The sequence below is a fragment of the Papaver somniferum genome, chromosome 9 (assembly GCF_003573695.1).
Source record: "Papaver somniferum cultivar HN1 chromosome 9, ASM357369v1, whole genome shotgun sequence".
NCBI lineage: Eukaryota > Viridiplantae > Streptophyta > Magnoliopsida > Ranunculales > Papaveraceae > Papaver > Papaver somniferum.
In genome coordinates this window covers 115,785,260-115,811,060 of record NC_039366.1, presented here as the reverse complement: position 1 = coordinate 115,811,060, position 25,801 = coordinate 115,785,260, and the positions used below count along the sequence as shown (strand labels likewise).

At 36.2% G+C, this 25,801-nt stretch overlaps 3 protein-coding genes and 1 long non-coding RNA gene across 6 annotated transcripts; all 4 read left to right on the top strand.

The window, feature by feature from the left end:
- The first annotated feature begins 10,256 nt into the window (after window positions 1-10,256).
- Window positions 10,257-12,710, top strand: LOC113307773 (B3 domain-containing protein Os01g0234100-like). 2 transcript variants are annotated; one of them, XM_026556220.1, is made up of 6 exons: window positions 10,257-10,433; window positions 10,876-10,907; window positions 11,011-11,147; window positions 11,239-11,445; window positions 11,674-11,764; window positions 11,875-12,710. In XM_026556220.1, the coding sequence occupies exons 3-6, from the start codon at window positions 11,112-11,114 to the stop codon at window positions 12,615-12,617; spliced, it is 1,077 nt and encodes a 358-aa protein (XP_026412005.1). In that variant the 5' UTR covers window positions 10,257-10,433; window positions 10,876-10,907; window positions 11,011-11,111; the 3' UTR covers window positions 12,618-12,710. The 2 variants fall into 2 exon arrangements, with proteins under 2 accessions (XP_026412005.1, XP_026412006.1); XM_026556221.1 differs by having other exon boundaries at window positions 11,008-11,147.
- A 479-nt stretch (window positions 12,711-13,189) lies between these two features.
- On the top strand, window positions 13,190-15,135 carry LOC113307775 (B3 domain-containing protein Os01g0234100-like). 2 transcript variants are annotated; one of them, XM_026556223.1, is made up of 6 exons: window positions 13,190-13,323; window positions 13,482-13,513; window positions 13,617-13,755; window positions 13,849-14,055; window positions 14,188-14,284; window positions 14,395-15,135. In XM_026556223.1, the coding sequence occupies exons 1-6, from the start codon at window positions 13,258-13,260 to the stop codon at window positions 14,847-14,849; spliced, it is 996 nt and encodes a 331-aa protein (XP_026412008.1). In that variant the 5' UTR covers window positions 13,190-13,257; the 3' UTR covers window positions 14,850-15,135. The 2 variants fall into 2 exon arrangements, with proteins under 2 accessions (XP_026412008.1, XP_026412007.1); XM_026556222.1 differs by having other exon boundaries at window positions 13,611-13,755.
- Window positions 15,136-16,783: 1,648 nt separating this feature from the next.
- On the top strand, window positions 16,784-18,264 carry LOC113308576. The gene is made up of 4 exons (XR_003339919.1): window positions 16,784-16,817; window positions 16,950-17,015; window positions 17,148-17,226; window positions 18,236-18,264. It is a non-coding gene; the product is annotated as an uncharacterized LOC113308576 (long non-coding RNA).
- Window positions 18,265-18,413: 149 nt separating this feature from the next.
- LOC113312454 lies at window positions 18,414-19,229 on the top strand. Its single transcript, XM_026561206.1, has 2 exons — window positions 18,414-18,969; window positions 19,065-19,229. The coding sequence occupies exons 1-2, from the start codon at window positions 18,451-18,453 to the stop codon at window positions 19,227-19,229; spliced, it is 684 nt and encodes a 227-aa protein (XP_026416991.1). The 5' UTR covers window positions 18,414-18,450.
- Window positions 19,230-25,801: the final 6,572 nt, after the last annotated feature.

Sequence of the window (25,801 nt, the reverse complement as noted above, 5' to 3'; positions counted from 1 at the left end):
ATTTTTGAAAATCAAAATCTCTGATCTATCCAGAATCGGCTTATATTGATATATCGAATAAACCGATTCTTGGTTTTTTTCTTCAGCCATGAAGAGCATGCAGAGTAATCGGTTTATATGATGATTAACATAGACCGATTCTGGGTCCTGAATCGGAATATGAAAAAGCATCACCAGAATCGGTTTATAAGTGCATTAGCATAACCTGATTCTGGATACTAAATTCTTTTGAACTCTGGGTTTCCACAATCGGATTTTATTTGCTTGTTAATGTACCGATTATGAATTGTTTCTTCATATTCCATTTCATAATTTGTTTTTAAATATGTACCACATAAACCGATTCTTAATGTTTGAAATTCCTCTGTGTTTTTATGTTGAGAATCAGATTACATATGTTTTCCTATGTACCGATTGTGAACTAGATTTTTTTTATATAGATATGGACTTCAGACACCTAGCATTTTACTCTCGAGAGCTCACCCAGGAGGATATTTACAGGGTACCACAATGCGTTCCAGAAAGAAGCCTCTACAAGTTCGCCTATGGAGGAAACCCTCGCACTGGTTGACAAGATTGCACTAGAAAATCTCCATGAGATCATGAAGTTTGCGAGGAGAAGGAGGGATTTGATTTCATCTGGGAGAGATCGCGACAGACATTTGGAAGCTATGTTTGAAGAAATCGCTGATGCAGAAGATGATGCTGCTGCAAATGCTCTTGGTGTTGCTGCTCCTGATGCTGGTGCTCCATTATTTATAAGTCTAAGTTTTTAAGTTTAAACTTTAGGTATTAAAAGTTTTAAGACTTGGTTGTTTAAGTTTTAAGTGTTAACACTCTTTTGGGATGGTTAAGGTTTATATTTTGGATGATTCTGTTGTTGAACTTAATGCACTTAAAGTTTTAATATGTGTATCGTAAAACAAGTTTATGCATGCTCAATAATTCTGTTTTCCAAACATAGGTAAAAAATCGGGCTACTCGATATATCAACATAATCCGATTGTCGAGGGTCTGTAAAAAAATCAGTTTATGTGTTGGGTCTGTATAATCTGATTACTATGTTTTTCTACTTGTCTAGAATCGGATCATATGTGAAGTTATATAAACCGATTATTGTTGGTGAAAATTCAAATATTTTACTTGTCTTTAATCGGTTTATATCGGCTAACATAAAGATCGATTCTTAGTGGCATAAAAATGTAATCAGATTATAGGATCTTTGAGAAGACCGATTGTGCCAAATTATTTCACTTTTTTAGAAAAAAAAATAGTCGTTGGGGTCCTTGTCTCTATATAGAGACCTCATCCTTGGACCCCATTTGCCCCAAGATTGCTCATTCTGTTCCCTCTCACTCCATATAATCCACAACTACTCATTTCATACCTCCACATACATGAAATGGCATCGTTTGACTCTGCGAAGATTTGACAATCACCAATGCATGGTACGCCGAAACTCAAATTAAAAATCAGTCCTTCGTAAGGGTAGATGCCGAAACCTTTTGGACAAAGGTGTATAACAAATATAGGCAAGATTTTGGGAATCCTAATGGAAGAAGTGTTCAACAAGTTGAACATCGGATTTTGAACGCTAGCCACTTTAGCTTGTCTATTGAACAATTTGTAAGTTTTTTGTGGTTTATTTTACGTAATCCATGTTGTTTTATCTTCCAATGAAACACCACTAACTAAGTAAGTTTGTGTTGTGTTTTTATAGCACCAAGTCGTGAAAGCGCGTTACTTGGAGGAAAAGGGGGAAGCATTCACATTTGATGCAAACTATCACTTCATGGTATCCAAAATTCCAGAGTATGCCCCGAACTTCATGGTCGGTGAATCAGACTCGGATTCCTCCGACGAAGATTGACGGTTTTAGAAGTGTTTGTGTAGGTTTTGTGGGTAGATATCTATGTAAACCCTCACGATACTATAACTCGTCCACTAGGGTCGTTTAGGGGTTTAAAGGCTTGATGCATGTGCTAAATGCATCCGTGATTCCTAAGATAATGAAATGAATGAAAAAAAAATCTCATGAAAGATAACAATTGTTTTATATATGTCCCACAGAACCCCGATTGTAGGAATCAGATGTTATCTGTGCTTACTTTAAACGAATCCGGAAGTCCTCGGTTAATTTCGAAAACACCAACCCAGAATCGGTTTATGAGTGCATGAACGTAAAATGATTCTGGGTACTGTTTAGGCAAAAAAAAATCAAAATTTTTTAAGTTATTTGATATTTTGAAGATCAATTTAACATTAGTTGATCTCATATCTAAAACATAAGTAACACCTAATATGATTAATTAACACTAATTAATCAGGACTAAAATAGGTACTTAGATAATAGTTGGATAAGGGGTTGTGTGAAATTTATTTCTAATGACATTTTTTGTCATCTAGTAACAGGCCCAAAATAAGTGGACTAGGCCCCAAATTAGCCAGATTAAAAAAGTAACAAACAAATTAGTTTTTTTTTATAAGATTTTGGTAGGATAGAACAATGGTCCCTAGAACTACACTAGGTACATATTGGTTTAGGATTTATGCTATTACAGGGTCGATCCCTAACCTCCCCTATGAGAAGAAATTTGAGAACCATTAGATGACTTGATGGTTCTTAGGCCTATTCCTATACATCGCGTCAAAGTAATATATTTGCCACACCAGGTGGCATGGAAAACCAACCGCGCCACTATAGGAAAACAACTGAGCGATAGAGCTTTTATCGAGCAATATTTCAATGGCGCCAACGATAAAAGCTCTATCGCTGGACATTAAGTCAATATCGCTCGATACAATCATACAACCAACGATCGAATCTAAATCTCTAAAGGCCGATTGTACAACGCCTATAAATACCACACCTCCTTCATCCCACTTCACACCTTTTTTTTTCTTTCTTTAATTTAATTCCATTTAAACGAGAGTCGGAAAAAAAGATGGAATGAACGGCTTCAATTGTACTCAAATGATCTAGAAGGAAATGCACAATATAGAACACTAAAGGCAAATGGATTAAAGGTAGCTGGGTTGAAATTCTTACAATGTTATGCTAGGAAAATGGAAGAACAAAGTACAAAATAGACAGTATTTGAACCATGAACATTATAAGGAGCTTGAACGTGTGTTTGTGTTGTGGGCAATATGCAAAATTCTGTTTCTGTATGCAAGCTCATTGGCATTAATTGGTTTTCTCGAATCGTTAGAAGATTTAGAGCAGGCACCAATATATGACCGGGGGGTCTCCAATCTCATCAGAACTTTACACAACCCTCAGTATATGTCCACGTGTACCGAACGAAGCCTTAATGGTTTTTGGGGAATGTTGGAGGCATGAACCAATTATTTTCCAATTATTATTTTTTTCCCATCTTTTATCTAAATGTACCAACACAATAATGTTATTATTTCAGTATTGGTGGTATACTTACTTCCGTATTTTTGAACCTTGTCTTCGCAATCTGACCAATACTTTTTAAATCATATAGAAGTACAATATAGACAATTGGGATAAAGAACATACTGAAAATGGTCAACATGATGTCATTTTTCAGAGGATTCAACAATTATGCAGAAAAAGTAATAACATTGTTTCCATGTCGTATACAACAATCCTAACGTTTGGAGATGTGGAAGCCTAGAAAATGTTAGAACTAAGCCTTAAGACGATTGTGTTATACAGTCTTATTAGTTTTTTATTATGGCGAAAGACTACTTTTTCAGTTGCAAAACAGATTGGTGATATCCATCAATCCCTATCCAAGTGAAGAAATTTCTCGAGATGACTGAGAGAATTGATAAGGGGTGGTCCACATTGGGTAGAAGCTGAAATTTTGATCCAGGAGACGAGTTCTAAAATTTAATACCTTCATTAGTTTCACATATGCAACCCGAAAATTTGGGTCGGGTGGATTACCTAGTTTTTGGTAGGATGCCACTTGGTGATGATTATTTTCCTTCCCAACCCCCACTACAACAGGCGACGTATTTTCATAACTAGGGGTAAAGGTCACACCGGACCAGTATCAGAACCATTTGAACGATTATCACGATCTACTAGATGGATTTAAGAGATTCCAATTGAGTGGGATGCAAAGATTGAAGGACGGCATGATGTTTGACATGAGTACTCCGGGATACTCTGGTCATGGTGTTTCATGTCCAAGCCATGGTGGTACAGGTCAAAGTCCTGGTAGGTACGAGTCTCTGTGTACGCTCAAGTGTTTGAGGCAGAGGTACGAGTCCCGGAGGTTCAAGTTAGCGAAGTCGTGGAAGTAAAAGAAGTCAAAGATATTTGGGAAGTCTTTTTATGCAGAATGTAGTGGTAGATAGTTCTACTCTAAATGTAGTGTTAGATACTTAAGTACATGGGTGTTCTCCTCCGCGCAAGTGACCCAATTACTTTTTAAGGTTTTGACGATGATGAGACTCAACCAACAATTCAGTCTCAAACCGGCTAAATCTATGCTATGTTGAACAATACTCTTCATCCAGAAAGCATGACCAATTGGATCTTTAATGTTCAAGGAATTGGTCATGGAAATCAGTAGTTTATGGATGTATTTTAAATTTCAATCTTTTGAATGTAATTGTTTTTTTTTATTAATGAAAAATATATTTAAATTAAAGTTCAAATTCAAACTAGTTTTACATGTCATTAAGTTCCAATATTTAATTAAGAAAACGCAATCGCATTACATAACACTTAATCAAAATTAAATCGTAGAGTTGATAACATTTATCATGATTAAACCGTCTTCTGTTGTCTTCAACAAATTTGGCATGAACTCTAATTTTTAGTTCGTGGATGGACAACTCAGGGTAATCCTCCTTTATCATCCACAAAATTTGTGCATACTTTCTCACATCATTTTTTATAAAAAAAGCTATTTGTTGAAGGCTCTCATTTGTTCTTATTGAATTTACATGATCTAACGCCATAAACCCTCGAAACATAGTGTCCCATAAATTAAAAATGGCTAAATTGAAATCTATTTCGCTTATAACTGATATCCAACATCGAATTAGAGAAACAACTTCTTCTCGAGTGAACCGAGCACTAACCACTTTGGTGTAGCGAGCACTAGCCATGTTAAAACTAATTTGAAGTTGAGATGGTGTGAGTTGAAATGAATTTGAAGTTGAGTATTTATAGAGAGATTTCTGGTCGTTGGATGATGAACTACTGAGCGATGATCAATTTATCGAGCGATGGAAAGACTATCATTCGCGCTCTTCAGACCATCGAGCGATAGAGTCTTTATCGCTCGATAGATACTCTATCGTGTATTCCTAAGTAGTATATTTGACACTTAGGCAGTTACATTTTCCACTTTGACATTCCCATAGTGGGTGCAAATGTGGCAAATCATAACATTTGACTGGTGCATAGGAATAAGCCTCGGTAACAAACATTAGATAACAAATTTAATCAACAAAAATATATTCGATAACGAACAAATTAAATTCGTTATCACAGTAATTAAAAAAAATAGCGAATTTATTCAAAGAAAATACTGTATTAGATATATTTTCTTCATCATATCCCTAAATTTAAGGCAGTTTGACATGTTTTCAGAAAAAAAAAAAACCATGTAAAGATGCTTGTGAAGATGTTCTTTGAATCATTAACAAAATTCAATATCTGAATAGAAAAAACAAGAAACAAAACAGGAGAGAAAACAAGAAAATCCAATTCGTTCATTAACCATGGTCATGGACTGCTCACTATCCACGGTTCTCTCTCTTACTCCCATCTCTACTATTTACATATTTTCTTAAATTTTTAATAATTCAAGTTTTAAGGAGAATCATCAAGTGGTCTAAAGGTTCCCATGCTCCCCCATTGCGGAGGTCGGGGTTCGACCCTTGTAATTGCTAAAAAGGAACGAGTGAATTTAGGAATAGTCTAGGGACCACTGTACATTCATTTAATTCATGTTATTTATCAAAACCCTAACAGTAATCATATTAATTCAATTAGGAAAAAAGTTAGGGTTTAAGTTGATTAATAGCATATCTTTGATTATTGATAAAACTCCTCAAAAACTTGTAAAATCAACAATTGAAATGCTCATGAAGCAATCCAATGAATGAATTGAAAGAAGAAATAGTATAGGTGGATGGATTTTATGATTTCTTGTTTTCTTTCACCGCACGGTGAGAAAGAAAATTTTAAAAGGAATATTGATGAGGAAGGAGACGAGTTCTCTTTTAAATCAAATCAATTTACAAAACGGACAATAATTGTTCAGGTCTAGTCAAGTTAACAGTAAAGATGGAAGAAAAGGATAACCATTATTCGTTTATTATAAGACCATTTGTCTCTTTCATAATAAAACGGATAACCAGTGTCCATTTTTCTCCTTAAAAACGGACAATCGTTCTCCGTACACAATAAAAATAACGAACCACTACTAAACTTAGGCATTTTCCAGGCTAACGTGGAAAGTGAATCGGTAAAGGTTGAGAAGCTCTAGGAGACCCAGTCCCATATGGGACTCGTTGCCGGAAATATAATGAACGGACAACCATTGTCCGTTTAGAAAAAAAATAGAAAACGGATAATGATTATCTGTTTTTTGTTTAAAATTTCTAACTTACCATAAGGAAATAATTGGGTTTTACATAAAAAGCACGCTATGAAAAACTCAAAAGCTAGAAAAGAACATTTTGCTTTAAAATTAGATCTTTCAAAAGCTTTTGACAAAGTGGAGTGGAATTTCATTAAATCGGTTCTATTAGTATTGGGTTTTGGTGATTTTTGGGTAAATCTCATAATGCAATGCATGTCGACCACTTTATTTTCCATCCTTATAAACGGTTCTCCGGGTCCGAAATTCTCTACTTCAAGAGGCCTAAAATAGAGTGACCCGCTTTCTCCATATATATGTTATTAATTTGCATGGAGATTCTTTCTAAACTCCTAAAAAAGGTTGTTTCTGAAAAGAAAATTTCGGTCCTAAAAATAAATAAAAATGCTCCTGACATATCTCACATTTTCTTCGCAGATGACTGCTTCTTATTCACTAAACCCGATATAGGAGAAGCAAAAAACCTGCTAGATATTTTTATCAAGATTTGGCGAGATTACTGGTCAAATGGTCAATCTTCAAAAATGGGGTTTCTACTTTAGCCCTAGTTATCATCCGAAACATGGGAAAATAATTGCAAGAATCCTAAAAGTTCACCTGATGACAAAAAATGATAGATATCTTGGAACCCCTCTTTTGTTTGATAAAAATAGAAAAGAAAATTTTGAACCTCTTCTAAAGAAATATTATGCCACCCTTCAAGGTTGGAAATATAAATTTCTCTCACAAGAAGGCATAACAGTTTTAATAAAGTTCATCCTTCAAGGTTATCCAATTTACCAGATGCAAGTGTTTTCCCTTAAAAAAAAAACGCTAGATCAACTGGACAAAATCCAAAGAGATTTTTGGTGGAATAAAGATAAACCCAAGTGCAGAGGAGGATATATAAAGGCTTGAGTCAGTATTTGCAAGCCTATTTTCCAAGGAGGTATAGGGATCAAGAATCCCCGCCAATTTAATATCGCTCTCCTCACTAAACTAGCTAGCCAACTCATTACAGATCAAGATTAACTCTGGGTTCAATTTCTCAGAGCTAAATATTTCCCAAACTCTGATCCTCTGGAATTTTCTAGGTCTTCTAAATTATCATGGATTTGGACTAGCATATAAAAAGGGCCGAACATCATTAACGGTAATTTTGTCTGGCAAGTCAAAAACGGAGCTTCTACAAAAATTTGGGAAGATAAATGGGTTCCTAATACAAATACTATTCAAAAACTCATTAATATTCAAAAACCTGCTCCGTAGAGGGTAAATGAGTTGATAACTCCTGAAGATATATAGGACCAAGATATACTTGATAACTATTTCGACCCAGATAAAAAGCAAAAATTCTAGCCATACCTCCAAAAAGCCAAGAACAAGATGGCAACATCACCCTTTAGGAATCTTCTTGACAAAAATATATATAATTTCCTCATAAATCAGGATCAAGAAAACAATAGCTTAAATGTTTTCCCCTAGCAAAAGATTTGGAAGATTCAAGCAATTTCGAGAATCAAATTACTCGTCTGGAAATTAGCTCAAAAAGCCCTCCCAACTTATTTAAGACTGAGAGCATATAATACAGACATATATACGGAGTGCAGAATGTGTAACTCCCAGGAGCAAGAAACAAAACAACATCTATTTCGTTTTAGCCCTTTTGCAAGAGCTATTTGGTTTGGTCTTTCTTTAGAAGCAGTGAATACAAAAATTCTTTCGGACTTCATAGAAAATTGGATAAAAGAGTGGATTACGGAACCAGAATTCATGCAATGGTCGGATAAAATCACAACCATATCCTGGTTTATTTGGATGCATACATGTTTGGTAGCGTTTGGAAAAGCTCTCCAAATCCGAATAACCTCATAGATCAAATCAAGAAATTCTTGCATCACAATACTCAGGAAAGATCCAAAAGAATACGATGATGCAAAGAAGTAAAGTCCCCAAGGAAAAATGGTCTGACTTACCTTTGAACTGGATAATATTTATTGATGCGGCTTTTAAAAAAGAAAATTCGTCAATGAGATATGCCATTTTACTTTACTCTGTGGACAACAAGTCTTTAATGCACATTGCAGCTGGATCGGAGTGGGTTTCCTCAACTTTTCATGCAGAATCAAAAGCCTTGCTAAAAGCGTCTACTTGGATAAGTAAAATATATTATCTAGTGTCTCAAAAGTAACAGATTGCAAAATTCTGGCAGAGACGATCAACAAGTCACGCAAAAATTCTCCTTGGAGTACAGAAAATACCATATATGAAACGCTCTCAATTCTGGAAAAATTACCACAGACTCAGGTTAAGTATATAAATAGGAAATATATTTTTGCGACGGACTACATTGCAAAAGAAGCTCATCTAAAAGATCTTCAGCACATGTCATCCTAACTGCAGCTAAAAGTTTCAAAATCTAGTATTATTTCCAATGTATTTTGATGTAGTTAACCTTTCCATCCAAAAAGCATAAAAATAACATAATTTAGTAGAAAACGTATAATCATTATGTTAGCTTAAACTTGTGCAAACGGGCCAAATAAATATAAAACAGATAATCATTCTCGGTTTTTCATGATTTATAAACGGGGATACCACTATTAGCGGGGTGATACCAATTCAACGATCCAACGGTCAGGGTCTGTTAATATTTATTTGTCCTATATGAATTGGTATCACCCCAAATAATACTGGTATCCCTTTATAAAGAAGGCTGTTATTGGGGCGTCACACTCCTTTAGAAGGGCGTCCCAAAAATCTGGTTAAGGGATACTTTTGATTCAATAGCAATTTGTCCAAAATGACCCTTCAATTAAAACTAATAAAAACAGATGAGGAAGAAGCAAACTGATCCTAGTGATGGTAATCAACATCAAACCTCAACTTCATCCTCAACTCATTCCACCGATTCAATCAATTGAAGACTTAAGTTTTCAAACTCCTCAACAACAACACATGGTGTATGTAAGGTAATAATCGAACAAACCCATCTTTTTGTACTCGTTTTTGTGCTTAAATCGAATGAAATTGAAGTAAAATTAGGATTTTATTTACTTTCTGCTAGTGTTACGCCTGGATACGGTACTAGATTTTTCAATCGTAATTTAGTTTTTGAAGAACTTATGCCTAGGTTTAGTTCAATTTAAGCGTAAACTTTGATTTGCATGTCGTTCACGTCTAGGTTTAGTTGATTTCCAGGTGTAATTCCAATTTACGTCTAGGTTTAGTTGATATCCAGGCGTAATTCCAATTTTACGTCTAGGTTTAGTTGATTTCCAGGCGTAATTCCAATTTTACGCCTAGGTTTAGTTGATTTCCAAGCGTAATTCCAACTTTACGCCTAGGTTTAGTTGATTTCCAAGCGTAATTCCAATTTTACTCCTAGGTTTGCTATATGTCCAACCTAGACGTAATTAATTAAACTAAATTAAAATTAGCCAAATAAGAGTTGTTTGGTCATCACAAAATTATATAAAATAAGGGATTTTTGATATTATTTATGAGTGACCCGTTTTTATCTTATTAGATGACGCCCCTCTAAAAGAGTGTGACGCTCCAATAACAGTCTTCTTTATAAATCGTGCGGTTTTTATCTCAAAACCGAATAATCATAATGGAGGAAGTATTTAAAAAAAGTTATTTTCTAATTGAACGGTAACTCGCATCACAAATGAATGTAGCTTCTTCTTTTCGGTGTCTTGAATTTAGCTGAGGTGTCCCAACTCCCAATTCTAAAAATCTAAACCTCAGCTGAAACTCTAAAATCCGAGTGTTTGTCTGAAAACAAACACAAAAATGAAAAGAAAACAAATAATGCAAACCAGTTCAGCCATGGATTACTCTCTCTCCAAGGTTCTTGTCTCCATCTCTGTCTTTCAATTTTATGTTTAACTGTTGTTTGTAAGTAAGTTGAGCCAGGTACCCTTAAAGTTTTAGTAAATTAGGTTTTACTTGGGTTGTTCTTAACTGCATGCTTCTTTCTTTGCCTTTATCATCATGTAAATTTGGGGAATCTTTTATATTTTTGACATAATAGTGGAGCCTTGATCAGGTCACTGGGATCAGCTTGGGGTCAATTTTTGTTCAATGGTTGTGCTTAGCATTACTTGAAAATTTAGATCTGCCACTAGTTTTGGTACCATTCTGCATGTACCTTAATCTTGGAGTATCTGCTCTGTCAGTGATTTGAAAACACCAGTTATTTAGTGTGAACCCACAAACTGGTTGTGAATTGGTTGAATCACTTTAATCTGAATTGTGGTTTTAACAAGAAATTTTGTTGATTATTTGACAGGTGATTGGTAGTCCTAAGAAAAAGAAAGCAAGGTTAGTTTATGATTGAATAGCAACTTCTCTAGCAGTTTGTGTTTGCTGATAAAATCTTAGGAGTTTAAAAGAAAATGTTCTCTCTATTATTTACCTGAAGCAGATTGATGACCAAAGTTGAGAATCGTAAAACATTAACCGAAGGGCAAGCTGAAGTGGTTCAATCCAGTTTAGAACCCCACATGCCCGAGCTTTGTTAAACTTATGGTCCGGTCGCATGTTTCTGGGTGTTTTTGGCTGGTAATTTCACTTAGTTAACTATGACGAGCATTTAGTATTCAAATTCTTGGAGACGTTTGTGCTAATATTACCAATTTTGGTTTCCGAACAGGGACTTCCTTCCAAATTTTGTTTATTGAGTTTACCAAAAAATGACACCATATTTACCTTGGTGGATGAGGATGGGGAAGAATACACTGCAAACTACCTTCCTCGGAAGTTTGGGCTGAGCGGTGGATGGGGAGGGTTTGCCAAGGCGCACAAGCTGGCCCCTGGAGATGCCTTGGTCTTCCACTTAATCAAGGTTTCCATATTCAAGGTGATTAGATTTTCGGGTTTGTCCTGATGTAATGATGTTTTCTGATGCTGGCTTATTGTTCATTTCTTAATACAAATCATACAATTCAGGATAATGCACATTTATCAGTAAAATGCTCATTGGTTTCTGTTGGATCAAGTTCACATAATTGTATCTTGTACATTATGGCGCCTCTCTTTAGCTTGTTGAGCTAGTTAACACTTCTTAGTTTCTCCCTTCATTGTATAGGTCTACATAGTACGAACACAAGCTTTGGCTGAAGTTGATGCTGCTCAGGACCTTCGAAAATTGGAATCAAACATGGAAGGAAGCGACACAGGTTTTTCTCGTCTAATTATGATTGTTCAGTTTTTTGTTTCTCAGTGGGATTTTAAACAGTTAAGATTCCAAGTGCCTTCGCCAATGCTTAAGTTTAAAATTTAACTGCAGGTGGGAAGAATATGAAGAAAATCAGAAAACGTGCACAAGAAGATGTTAGTTTTCATTCTCCAGTAGTTCTTGTCGGCGAGGACCAAAATGTTACACTACCTTTAGCAGGTTCAGATCAGCCTGAAGACCGTAGTAGTACAGAGGTTATAAATTCAGAAGTTCTGGAAGACATAAAGCAGTTAGGCTCCGTTGGCGAGTCTCGAGAAATTAAGAATTTTGAGAGTTTCGCCATAAGTGTGAACACTTTGACAATTGATTCCGAGATACCTGAGCATGTTCGTGCTAAATATTTTGAACTTTGCCGCAGCCAGAATACTTTTCTTCATGAAAATCTAATGGTGAGTTTGAACCCTAAGCTTGTTGCAGGAATGATTTCCGAGATAGTAGATTTAGCAGATGCCATAAGAGCTTCCACGGTTAGCACTCCTAGGGAAGAATTTGAAACATGGGAGCACAGTTTGAAAGCATTTAAGCAACTCGGCATGAATGTGGGGTTCTTGCTTTCTCGGGTCGGCAAACTTCTGAAACTAGTTTCCGAATCAGAAAAAGCATTTGACTTGAAGAGGTACAATGAAGCCATGAATGGAAAGAATCGTGTCAAAGGTGAAATAACAACTGTTGAAATGCAAATTCTTGAACTAAAGAATGAGTCCATGAGACTAGATATGGAGATCAAAACTCTGAAACTGCAGGCAGAGAAGCATGAATCGACTTTTAAGAGTGAGGTTAGTTCTCCTTGGTGATTTCATCAGCTGATGTCAAATGTTCTGGTCTTCGGTTGACATGGAGAGAGATAAACTTCATCAGTCTCTTTTGTACTGGACAAACAGGTATGTCTTTTTGTAAATAGAATGCAAAACAAGAAAGCACCCTCTTCTGTTAGATAATGTACATGTAGTTAGTCCTGTTTTAACCGCTACTATGCGTGCGATCTTCCGAAGTGTGTCGGCTAATAAAACTGCTTTGTAGACTACAATGTACATATCAATGCTACATGTTTGTCTGGTTTTATTTCTTTGGTCTCAGTTCTGAAAATTACTAGTGCTGGGCACCAAAAAGTGAAGTTCTTTGGACGGTACAAAATAATGGTCCTATTGGAAATAAATATATTGAAAATAATTTTATTTTATTTTTCCTAAAATGAATTTTCTAATTTTCAAATAATTAAGGAAAAATATAAAAGTCCAACAAATTAGATAACGAATTTAGCCAAGAAAATATTTGGTTGGGGGATTTTTCCTCACCATGTCCCTACATTTAAGGCATTTTGGCATGTCTTGAAAAACCAACCACGAAGGAAATCCAACTGGAGATTTTCTATAAATTCATAACAAAATCCGAAATCTGAAGGAAAAAAAAAATCGAAAAACTTAGAAAACACAAATGAAGAGGAAACAAGGAAATCCAACCCGTTCATTAGCCATGGTCTTGGACTGCTCACTATCCACGGTAATCTCTCTCACTCTCTTCTCTGCTATCTACATATTTTCATAGATTTTGGTAATCCAAGTTTTGTCAATTAGGGTAAACTGCATAGTTTTTATTTCAATCGTTAAAATAGAATGTAGATAAGTTTTGATTTAGGGTTATAACTTGTTATTGGACAGGTAAGGGATAGTCCTAAGGAAAACAATGCAAGGTAAGCTTATGTTTGAATGCACAACTTCTGTTGCAGTTTGTGTTTGATAGCATCTTAGGAGTTAAAAAAAAATGTTGTCTATGTTATGCACCTGAAGCTGCAGCCAAAAAAGATCAATGACTGCTGCGTCGTCAGCGCCTGCAGCAGATAAAGCTGAAGAGATTCGAGCGAGTTTGGATCCCAAGTTCCCCAGTGTTGTTAAAATTATGATCCGATCAAGTGTTTCTGGGGGGTTTTGGCTGGTAATTTTCACATCGTTACCATGGACATTTTATATTCAAATTGCAGTCCTAGATCACTTACATTGATGTCATTGGTTTGGTTTCTGCTAACAGGGTCTTCCCTCAATATTTTGTTCTTCGAGTCTACCAAAGAAGGATACCAAGTTTACCTTGGTGGATGAGGATGGAGAAGTGTATACTGCAAAATATCTTCCTCAGAGGTTAGGATTGAGTGGTGGCTGGAAAGGGTTTGCCATTGCTCACAACTTGGTGAAGGGAGATGCCTTGGTGTTTCACTTAGTCGAGCCTACCAAATTTAAGGTGATTATTTTTTGGTTTGTCCGTAATACAGTTTTCTGGCATCCATGGGAACATTGTTGAATTGTGGATGCTCATTCCTGTCATTTGAATGTGCACCAATGAAATTCATAAATTTCTCGCTTCCTTGTATAGGTTTACATAGTAAGAGCACACCCGTCTGCTGTAGTTGATGACGATGATGATGAGCTCCAGAACATGGAAAATAAAGCAGAAGGAAGTGACACAGATGGTATTTTCTCAGGAGCTTCTTATTGTATATGATCGTTTAGTTCTTGACTTATCCTTCAAATAGTTAATATTCACAATGGATTCGCCTAAGTTAAAAATTAAAATGTGAAGGTGATGCAAGTGGCATGGACATGAAGAAATCTAAACTATGTCATCCTTCGACCGTCCAGCTTGGCGAGGTACAACAAGAACATTTTCCGGTACCAGCAGGTTCGGATCACTCTGAAGATCATAGCAGCGAAGAGGCAATTAAATCAGTTATTCTCGAAGGCCCGAGTATTCCCTCCTCTATTGAGGAGTTTAAGAAAATCAATAATTTAGAGAGTTTCACTGTAACAGCGAACGATCTGACAACAAATTCTGAGATACCTGAGCATGTTTGTATTGCAAATGAAGAAGAATCATTTGACTTGAAGAGGTACGATGAAGTCATGAATCGGAAGAGACGTGTCAGAGGGGAGATAATGAAACTTGAACAGGAAAGGTTTAGACTGACTAATAACTCCGTCAGATTAGATAGAGAAAGGATGAAAGAAGCATTTGACTTGAAGAGGTACAATGAATGAATGGAGGCATGAATTGGAAGCATCGTGTCAAAGGTGAAATAACAACTCTTAAATGCAGAGTGAGATTAGATAGAGAAGTGAAAACTCTGCAACTGGAGGCAGAGAAGCTTGAATCGACAATTGAGAGCAAGGTTACTTCTCCTTCTTGATTTCATTCAATGTTCTGGTCTTTAGTTATCATCGCATTTGACATATGTTGGAAAAACTAACCAACCAAGTAGGGATTCTATGGGTGATTTATTTTATTTTATTTTTATGTGGGATTGGATTACTTTTCTTACGAAAATGCTAGGTTTACCGATACCAAATTCTGAAAAATATACTGCAAGAGAGAAAGTGAGGGTCTCATTTTAATATTTTATAATCCCAAAATTAGAACAACAACTCAAATACCATTTGGTCCCCTTTCTGGATATTTAACAGGATTTTCCGCTGTATACCAAGCATAACCCTACTTTTTAACTCTTTTTCGATAAATAAATTTTAGATTTTAAACTATTATAGAGATTGATTTTGACAACTTATATTGGGTTTTTCAATCCCTATCTTTATTAAATGGCACTCTGACTTGTCAAGTGAGAAGATTTAGCCAATCACCAAGTGGTTTGGTGGTTCGCATGCTCCCTCCCATTGCAGAGATAGGAGTTTGAATCCTGTAATTGTTGAAACCCACTCCAATTTAAAAAGTTTGGATGTAGTCTAGCGACTACTAGTCCAGGATATCAAAAAAGAGAAAAAAGGTGAGAAGATTTATAACTTCAAATTCTCTCGTACAATCGGTAGATTCGGTGGATCAAATACATTTCCACTAACATAAGCATCACACATCATACTGTATCTACTTTTCTAGACTTGTATTTTTTATTTAGTTTGAAGGGTCTTTATAATAAACTGGTCATTAAGTCTAGTTATTATATATAATACTTGGTATCACCCCGGCCTACGGCCGGGCTCAACCTTTTTAATCTTTTATTTGTTGTTTGGTCTGCGAGTCAGTATCGTTTCACAAAATTTTAGCTGAGTCATAGTAGTCAGGGCTTAGGCATGTGGACCCGCGATTAAGGATGGTCTATGTATTTAGATAGTATTATCATACCATAGTAGTCGGGGCCTACGGTCCCGGTCGTGGATTAAAAAACCTAGGGACAAACACAGTCCAGCATTAATATTAAATTAACTGTGATTTGGTTGAGTTTATAAGTTAGATGGAACTTGCAGCCTCGATGTTTTATTGGTCGGGTCTAATTAGCCGGGGCCTACAGCCCCGGCCGTGATCCCTTGCACAAACTCCAGTATGTCGTTGGTCGGATCAAATTAGTTGGGGACTACAGCCCCAGTCGTGGTCCCTTACAAAAATTCCAGTTATTTTATTGGTCAGACCAAATTAGCTAGGACCTACAACTCCGACCATGGTCTTTTACACGTAAATTTCAGTATTTTTTTGGTTGGGTCAAATTAACCATGATCATAAGCCCGATCTTGACCCATTTTCTTTTGGGGAAATTAGGCTCAGGCCCAACCCATGGATAACCCATAATATGAGGCCCCTAGATAAAAGAGTTTTATTAGTAGGCCCTGGATTAAAAAATAAATTTAATAAAAGCGAAAAGACTAAATTAGCCTCAAGTATATAAGAGGCGTCACCTACCTTTCTCTCGTTCAGACGCCATTATTTCATTTCCAAGGAGAGAGAAAACAAATCTCACTCACCTGAAACAGAAAGAAATCTAGAAAAAAACCCAAAAAATCAAGAAATCTTCCTGAAATCTGTTCCAAAACAAAGATCGAGATCAAAAACTATTCATCATTTGCTAACCCCTAAATCAGAGAAACAGATCGAAAAAGTTTCAGATTCAAAAACCAAAAAAAATCAAAAGAAACAGTTTCAGATTCAGTTTCAGATTCAAAACCTAAATCGCCGTTGTTACTGATTCCTGTTGATGAAATACTCCGACGATTAATCACTAGGTAAGTTTTGATTTGAAGCTGTTAGTTTTGATTCCTGTTGTTACTGATTCGTGGGTCGAAAATTTCTGAACTAGGGTTTGTAATGAGATTACAACAAACATAACTCATTCTGACTGATAATTCCTTTTACAGATCGGAGAAGGAGAACAATCGTTTGTGCATAAAATCCATGAAATAACTGATTAAATAGAAACAAAGGTAAGTCATGGATGTGATATAACTGATTGATTTAGTGGATTTCATTTCTGAGATGTTACTGTTTGAAAACCCTAGAAACTCTAAGTTGAATTGCAATCAACTAACTTGATTTTATTACTACATCAACTGCAGATTCAGAATCAAATTTCTTTTGGAATAAAAATGGTGAAAGGAAAAATGAATCCCCCTAGAAAAGATGATACAATTACAGGTACTAAGTTGTGAAAACTATTGTTGTCATGGTCTCATGTTTATTTATCATATAATGCTTGTGAATATGTAATTACACAGACAAGGACATGTGTAACTATAAGTTACACACTCAAAATGTAACCACTGACTGTGTTGTGGTTTGTATATTGATTGTGTAACTTATAGTTACACATACCAAGTGAGCCTGTCACCACTGACTTGCCTAGGGATGTGTAACTAGTAGTTGCACATAAAAAATTAGTTGTGTTTAGGATGTGTAACTTATAGTTACACATAGAAAATTGGTTGTGTAAATTAAAGTTACTCATTAATATGCATGTGTAAGTTAAAGTTACACCTTGTAGAATGTCTAGGATTGAGTGTGTAACTTGTAGTTAAAATCTACTAACTGAAGAAATTTAAAAGTTTCTAATGTAAGTGATGCTTTTGAATGTATAACTACGCAAACAAGGGCCTGTGTAACTTTAAGTTACACATTCAAAATCTCACCACTATGTTGTGGTTTGTATATTGAGTGTGTAACTTGTAGTTACACATACAAATGAGCCTTGCAGAAGTGGCTGTGTAACTTGTAGTTACACATCTTAACTGTGAGTTACACATTCAAGATGTTACCAATGACTTGCAAAGTGGCTGTGTAACTATAAGATACACATTGAAAATCTAATCACTGACTTGCCAATTGACTGTGTAACTACAAGTTACACATGCATAATAACATAACTGATTTGGCAATTGCCTAGATAACTAAAAGTTACACATGCAAAAATATAACCTATGACTGTATTGTGTTTGTAAATTATAGTTGGACATAAAAAAATGACCCCTTTAAACCTTCATATGCATGTAAGTTAAGGTTACACAACACAGAATAGAATGATTCAGTTTGTGTACTTGGCAAATACACATAGTTTGTAACATGATTTTCATTTTGTAGTTAAAAACGAGTGTATTTGATAAGTACACAACATACTGACTCATGCTATTTTTGTGTGTGATGTGTACAGGAAACCTAAGGCAGTCGTTGAATGCAGTAAAGGATTTAGTAAAGGTGATAAAGCCTATAGGACTGACTGATAGGGCTCATAGATATCTTAGGAGAGCTGCTTACGGAGAACTCGTAATGATGTATTACGATGACTATGATACAACTGTACCAACTACAACAAGACAGATAACTACCAACAAACACGGCGTCTTGAAGCTCTTGAACTGCTTTGACATGGATTGTGAGACACCATGTTCATTCAAGTTTGCTGATGATAAGATTATAGAGTCTACACCGGCAAAGCTGGCTGGTATATTTTGCATGCAGAGGATTGGAAGCAGAAAGGGTCAGAAGCTGTTAAAGTACTATTGTCCTAGTGATTTGACTGACAATGTTTTATACAGCAAATACTTCACCGATATCAAATCTACAAAGCATCAGACGACGGTGACTAAGACAAACATTTTAGAGAAGATAAAACAACTTATGGCAAAAAGGAGAAAAAGTGGGAAAAGAAAGAAAGTTGATGAAAAGGATCTAGTTTGCCTGATAGGTCTTTATCTTTGCTGTGTATTGTTTTTTGGCGACAAAAATGCCAATGGAGTGAACGCGAAATATCTTAGTATCGTTGAAACTTATGATACGGTGCTCAAGGTGTCGTGGCCTGATTTAATACACGAGCACTTGTTTGAAGAGATTCATACTAATCTTAGTTGTTTGTCAAATGTGAAGGCTTGTGTGCAATACCTACTGGTAAAAAGCTTGTGTGTAATTTCTATTCCAGCAGTTTTAGTGTTACGTGATGGATATTTTTGTTCAATCGACTAATTAAAATTTATATGTTGCAGTTATTGTTTGCTGAACACACGCCAGCAGGATTAATCCCGAAAGTTGAGAACCACGAGGAAGATATCCCGAGGGTTGGGAGATGGGATATATACCAGATTTCTGATTACATTTGGAAAACAGACATGACACAGTTTTCGGTAAGTGTTATATGTCAGTTGGTTTAGGTTTTGTAAATTTATGGTAATGTAATTTAGATAAAACTTTGATGTAATCAAAATTGTCATGTGTAGCTATAAGTTACACATTTAAATGTGCTTGTGTAATTTATAGTTACACATGCAAAAGATAACACAAGTGAATGCAACTATAGGTTATGTAACATATATATCCTGTTTGTATATTATCCTGTGCTTATGTAACTATAGGTTACACATTTTATATGTATATCCACTTTACATTAGATATATGTGTAACCTTTAGTTACACATATCCACTTTACATTAGATATATCTAATGTGCTTATGTAACTATAGGTTACACATATAAAATGTGCTTATGTAACTTTAAGTTACACATACAACCGAAAAATGTATATTTAGAATGTTCAACTGTTTTTTGCAATCTCTTTTTAACCTCTCCATCTGTTAATTGCATCCAACTCCTAGCTTTGTGGCTGAGTTTTCACAGCTTGAGAAGCATCTGGGTATATCAACCGTGGTACCCAGCAAGGACGACCTGCAAAGTTGGCTGAAAGCGCAAACTATTGAGAATAGCCATCTGAAAGAGCAACTGCAAGAAAAGCAAGCAATGCTTAAAGCAGTGTATGCAATTGCAAGAGAAGGGATATCAGAAGGGGACCTTTCAGGAACAGCGGAATTCAAGGTTCACAAATTTAGTTGCCAAATTATGCAAGCAATGGGTATTGATCCTTACAAAGTGACCCAGGAAGAGTTTATGCAACATGAAGATGATGTACATGGAGGTACTGAGCATGAAGAAGAAGAGTTACAATTAGTTGAGACAGAGCAACAAGGAGATGGAAGTACTGAGCAAGAGAAAGAGAAAGATGACGCGGAAACTTCCTTCCATGAAGAATGTAAGTAGTTGTTCATTTTTAATATGCTTCTTTAACTTGATAGAGGTACCCAATTAGTTGACACTAAGGTCTTTGAACCTTTTTAATTTCATATTTTACTTGTTCATTTTTAACTTGCTTGTTTAACTTGATTAGACTTAATAAATGTTGAGTAAACTGATCATATGGATGTGTAATCCCTAGTTACACATGCCACATGCATGTGTAACTTCTGGTTACACTAGTTAGATACATGTGTAACTCCATGTTACACTAGGTATCCATGCCATATTCATGTGTAACATGAAGTTACACATATTAGTTATCCAAGCCAGTCGATTACACATGATATATTCTTCTTGAAATTTTATTAAAAAAATTTAACATCATCATCATCATCCTAATTCTCGTTTCAATACTTGTGCAGTTCCATGTATGAGCCTTGCAGCTGGAAATACGCCAACAATTCTGCAAGCTCAAACTGCTGCAGAGGGGCACAAAAGACCACTCAGGACATATAGTTCGAGTATGAAGAGTGTGACAACTTGCAAGACTCCACCAAAGAAAAGGCCTGTCGCAAAGCAAAAGCCCACTCCTACAAATAATGTTGATGAGGAGCAGAAGAAAGATGTTGAAGAGACACCTGTTACGGATGATGCACAGAAGAAAGCTGCAGATGGTGGAGTTGTGGATGGGGCAGGTGATGATGTAGCTGCAAAATCCGTAGGTGATGATGTTACTGCAAAAGTCAATGAGGATACACCTGCAACTATTGGTGACGGTTTGGTTATGACTGCTCCAACTCAGCCAACTCCTGGAACTTTTGATGACAGTTCTGCTTCAACACAGTTTGAGGACTCCATGGTGATAACTGCTACAACACCGAAAACACATCCTGACAATGCTCAGACCTACAGGTTGGTGCAACTAGGAGCTAACCCCGATGATATGACGAATGTTGAAGTGAGTGAAATGATAGATGAGATCGTCAGCAACATTAACAAAACTGAACATGGACCCGCAGTGACGGAGAATGCAGAACCTACCTCAACTGGTAACCACTCTTCCGTTCTATGTTTTGTTTGTAATGGAAGTGTAACTTCAAGTTACACATTGTAAAAGGCATGTGTAGCTTGAGGTTACATACAGTGTGTTTTGTTTGTAATGGAAGTGTAACTTCAAGTTACACATTGTAAAAGGCATGTGTAGCTTGAGGTTACATACAGTACATTATTATTTTGGCTTGTGTAACTTTAAGTTACATACATGTGCTAATTTTACTGAGATTCTGCCTATATTTGTTTGCGCAGCTACAACGCAGGAAAACGTTTTTAGCCTTGGATTAGAAAAAACTCCAAAACCTGCAGGAGAGTTACTGAAGGAAGCTTGCGAAGGAGTATGTCAAGTACAAGAACGATGCAGTCAGACTTTTCGCCCCAATGTGCAACAACAACACACACTACAAACTGCTGGAGTATGACTTGAGGAGCTCTAATCCTTGGTCCTACATGAACTCGTCAAACGTTAAGGAACTCAAGGGTGAACACCTTCTTCAAGCCAAGAAATATGCATTTGCAATTACTACAGAACTGAGACTCCGCTGTCCTTTTGCTCTTGGGATGAATGAAAATGCCAAGAATCTCAATGCGCCCCCACAAGGTACAATTCCTGACTGTCTTCCATGTGTATGCAATTACATGAAGATCAGGATGAAGAATAAACCACTTGACAAAAAATTAACCTCAACTATGATGCTATGGTGGACTGACAAGATGAACCGCATGAGAGGAAGCATGCTATACAAGATTCTTTCGGATCCATCTAGATATGTGTAAAGCAGTCATTAGGATTAGAAAAAATTCTATACTCGCAAATATGTTGTTAGCCACAAATAGATGTTAGACTTGGAAAATATGTTGTTAGAAACTTTTAAATTTCGTCAGTTAGTAGATTTTAGCAGTTCTTAGTTTTGCAAAATATTTTTGGGTTGAAATTCTTTGAATTAAAAACTTTTATCTTGTTAGAACTACTACTGCCGTGTGTACAGGTTTCAGAAAGTATGCAACAGGTTAAGTAACTACACATCTTAATTTGATGCAGAAAGTGTAACCTGAGTTTACATATACATTTATCATGTGTAAGCTAATGTTACACATCCATATATTTGAGTGTAAACTGAAGTTACACAAGCATTTATCATGTGTAAGCTAATGTTACACATGCATTCACATCAGTGTAACTTCCGGTTACACATCCATATATTTGAGTGTAAACAAAAGTTACAGAAAGCATTTGACCACTGATCAGACGTATACAATAAATCAAAAATAGAATAAAATGCATTTCAACTGTGAACTGACAAAATATAAAATCTGAATGAATCATCCTTACACATAATCAACGTTGAAGAAAAATAAAAACGTTTGGTCCATGAAAACCAACATGAAGAAAACTAAAAAAACAAATAATCAAAGATAAATAACAATCAAATCATTAGTTGCAGAAATGAATTTTGTTAGGCTCAAGCTAGTGGGGTGTGAACTTCCGAGGATTCCTGCAACCTGCCTTGTTGTGACCTGTTTCCTTGCAGTTGCTGCAATGAACTTTCCTCTTCACCTTCTTCTCGTGTTTACTTATAATCCTTTTCCCTGGTGGTCTACCTGGTTGCTTCTTCACGGTAGGTGGGTTGACGGTGTCGTCTGGATGATATTCAACAGGCCTGTTGTAGTTGGGAATCGGCTGGATGGCATGCATATAAGTCTTCCTAAAATAGTCGCTTGTAAAATACGGTGAAATGAAATCAATAGCCTCACGTTTAATCTTGCGTATGGCTGCAAGAGCATGAGCACAAGGAAAACCATATACGCGCCACCTGGAAGAAAACAAAAAATAAATCAAAAATCAGTTAGTTGCACATACAAATCATAAAACACTCAAAATTAGCTAGCTACAGGTGCATGTACAGGATGTGTATCTTTAAGTTACACTTGCAAAATAAATTTGTAACTATTATTAACACATGCATATATCTAATGTAAAGTGGATATACACATTCTTAAAAAAAAGAACATACAAAGAGAAGAAAAAAGCATAAGAAACCAAACCGGTGCAAGTCTCGTGTTCGAGGTCCACCATGTGAGACCTTTCACTAATAACTTCAAACACGGTAGGACTAGCAACCAATACTTCCCAAGCCAAACCTTCATCTTGAAGAGCCACAAGCTTTTCTTCATACTCAGGGGTTAATGGAGTCATCATATTAGCACCAATTTCACGACGCTCCGCCATCAAACACATTATTTTCCTCCTAATCTGAAAAGGAGAAAAAAACTCATCAATGCATAAAGTGACAAAACATGAAATAAAAAGACAACAAAACAACAAAACAGACACACACACTCAATTAACCTGATCAAGAAGAGCAGATGCAGGCATCTTCTTGTGAACCAGAACCCAGCTATTGACTGATTCTGCTAGAATACTAGATGTTCGTCCATACCGACAACCTTTGAAATAGGCATTCGCATATGCTTCAGGTGGGATTGTCTCGATGTAATCAGCCACCCAATCGCAGTTCAAATCTCTAATCTTCTATATGGCTTTCGCATGGTTTTCAGGTGAGAGTGCGTATGTCGCCTCTCGGAAATGGTCCATCACAAGTGAGTACCTAGGATCTGTTGCAGTGATGGGTATATTCTTCGTCAAATGATAGTAGCAGAAGCTGTGGAACCCATCTGGATAAACAAGTGGAACACCTTGCAAGAGTCCTTCATGGCGATCCGAAAGGAAGGTGATTTGCCTCCCATCACCAACAACTTCTTTCAAATTCCTTAAAAACCACTCCCAGTTGTCGATCGTCTCAGAATCGACTAGTGCAAAAGCAAGGGGGAAAAATCCTACAAAAAAATTGTGCAGAATCGAAAGAATAATAAGTTTCACACATGCTAAAACAAATATGTAACTTAAGGTTACACATGCTAAAACAAATATGTAACTTAAGGTTACAGATGCTGTTTTCTTAGTTACACACTGAGTAAAGTAATGTGTAACTGAGAGTTACACATGTGTAACTGTTAGTTATTTGTCAACTGAAGTTGTTCATAAAAAAAAAACACATAGAAAAAACATACCTTTACCACCATTGATCCCAGTAGCTGCCATCAAGCAACCTTTGAATGTACCAGTAAGGAAAGTAGTATCCAAGTATACCATTGGACGACAAAACCGGTACCCTTTGATGCATGCAGCAAATGCGATGAAAATCCGCTGGAACTGTTTATTTTCACGTTCAAACTTTATCACACTACCAGGGTTGGTTTCCCTTATAGCATCAATATACCATACCAAGTGCGAGTAGGACTTGACATCGTCGCCATAAATCGTATCATAAACCTTTTCCCTAGCATTATATGCCTGGTAGTACTCCATGTTGATCCCATAGTTGGTCTGGAAATCAGCAGCAATTTGCTTGGGCTTCTTGTGAGGATTTTTGCGAACTTCTTCCTCAATCAAACTAGACGAGAAGCTGGTGGAGTAAGTTTGGTTCAAGTTGCGTCCACCAGCACCACAAATGTGCTCAGGGTTATAAGACCTGACCTGAAGAGATTCATACAAAATATAAACAATTCAACCAAAACACAATATGGTGCCAAAAACATCATGTGTAAACCAAAGTTACACATACTGTAACAAAACATAACATATGCTAAGCATTAGATGACAGAACACGGAAAACCTACCTGAAACATTTCGTTCCTTTCATCGATAGAAGCTGCATGGAATTTCCAGCCGCATTTTTCATCTGCACACTTAGCCGTGAACCTAGAACGCTCATTGTGAGTTACAATCATTTGGAAACCAGTGCGAAGACGATACTTGGTAAAAGCAACCCTGACTTGCTTAACTCCTTCAACAAACACATGGCCAATATCACCAAGAACCTTGGGCCAACCATCCGATAACAAAGGTTTCGCTGGCTTACTTTTATCTTCCAAATACATTGCAACAGTAAGATTGTTTGTGGACGAAGACGTACTACTAGACCCATTAGAAATAGAAGAATCTGCCCTAGAGCTAGAGGAAGAGGCCACACGAGGAACATTTTTCAAGAAAATATCAACACTGGTCTTCTGTTTACTATTTGTGATAGATATAAGAGCTTGCAAAGAAAAATCACAGTCAAGCGGAAAATCTTTCCCACTTTCTCGAAAGAAGAAAGTAATACCAAGTGGAGTATACTGCTTCCATTCCTTGCAAACTTGTTCCTTAAACTCATCAAGTTTGATATCAGTATTAACACGTAGGGTAATGAAATCAGAAAAGTAGCGAACAACAGCAATGCAACTAATAGCAGCGCAACTAACAACAGCCATGACAACCTGAAAATATCAAATACACAATAAGAATATCAAAATTTGAAAACGAACGCAATTCACTCGGGGGCGTTGCCCCCTCGTGAGAAGTATATTCTATGCGGCAAGCTAAATATAAGTAAAAGATACAGATGATACAATTTTTTACAAATAAAACATGTTACAGGACATATATATGTAACTTCAACTTACACATTCTTAAAATACAACAGGATATATATGTGAACTAAAATTACACATGTTGTAACTAAAAAAATATCTGCATCTTCCTCACACATGCTTAAAAATACAAAGAGGATATATATGTGTAAAATAAATTTACACATGCTGCAACTAAAAAACATCTGCA

Excerpts from the sequence above, each read along its gene's own strand:
- LOC113307773 (XM_026556220.1), top strand. The coding sequence starts at position 11,112 with ATGGTCCGGTCGCATGTTTCTGGGTGTTTTTGGCTG. Across the intron at positions 11,148-11,238 it reads TTTCTGGGTGTTTTTGGCTG|GGACTTCCTTCCAAATTTTG; the intron begins GTAATTTCACTT and ends GTTTCCGAACAG. Across the intron at positions 11,446-11,673 it reads TCAAGGTTTCCATATTCAAG|GTCTACATAGTACGAACACA; the intron begins GTGATTAGATTT and ends TTCATTGTATAG.
- LOC113312454 (XM_026561206.1), top strand. The coding sequence starts at position 18,451 with ATGGATTGTGAGACACCATGTTCATTCAAGTTTGCTGATGATAAGATT. Across the intron at positions 18,970-19,064 it reads CTTGTGTGCAATACCTACTG|TTATTGTTTGCTGAACACAC; the intron begins GTAAAAAGCTTG and ends TATATGTTGCAG.
- LOC113307775 (XM_026556222.1), top strand. The coding sequence starts at position 13,258 with ATGAAGAGGAAACAAGGAAATCCAACCCGTTCATTAGCCATGGTCTTG. Across the intron at positions 13,324-13,481 it reads TGGACTGCTCACTATCCACG|GTAAGGGATAGTCCTAAGGA; the intron begins GTAATCTCTCTC and ends GTTATTGGACAG. Across the intron at positions 14,056-14,187 it reads TCGAGCCTACCAAATTTAAG|GTTTACATAGTAAGAGCACA; the intron begins GTGATTATTTTT and ends TTCCTTGTATAG.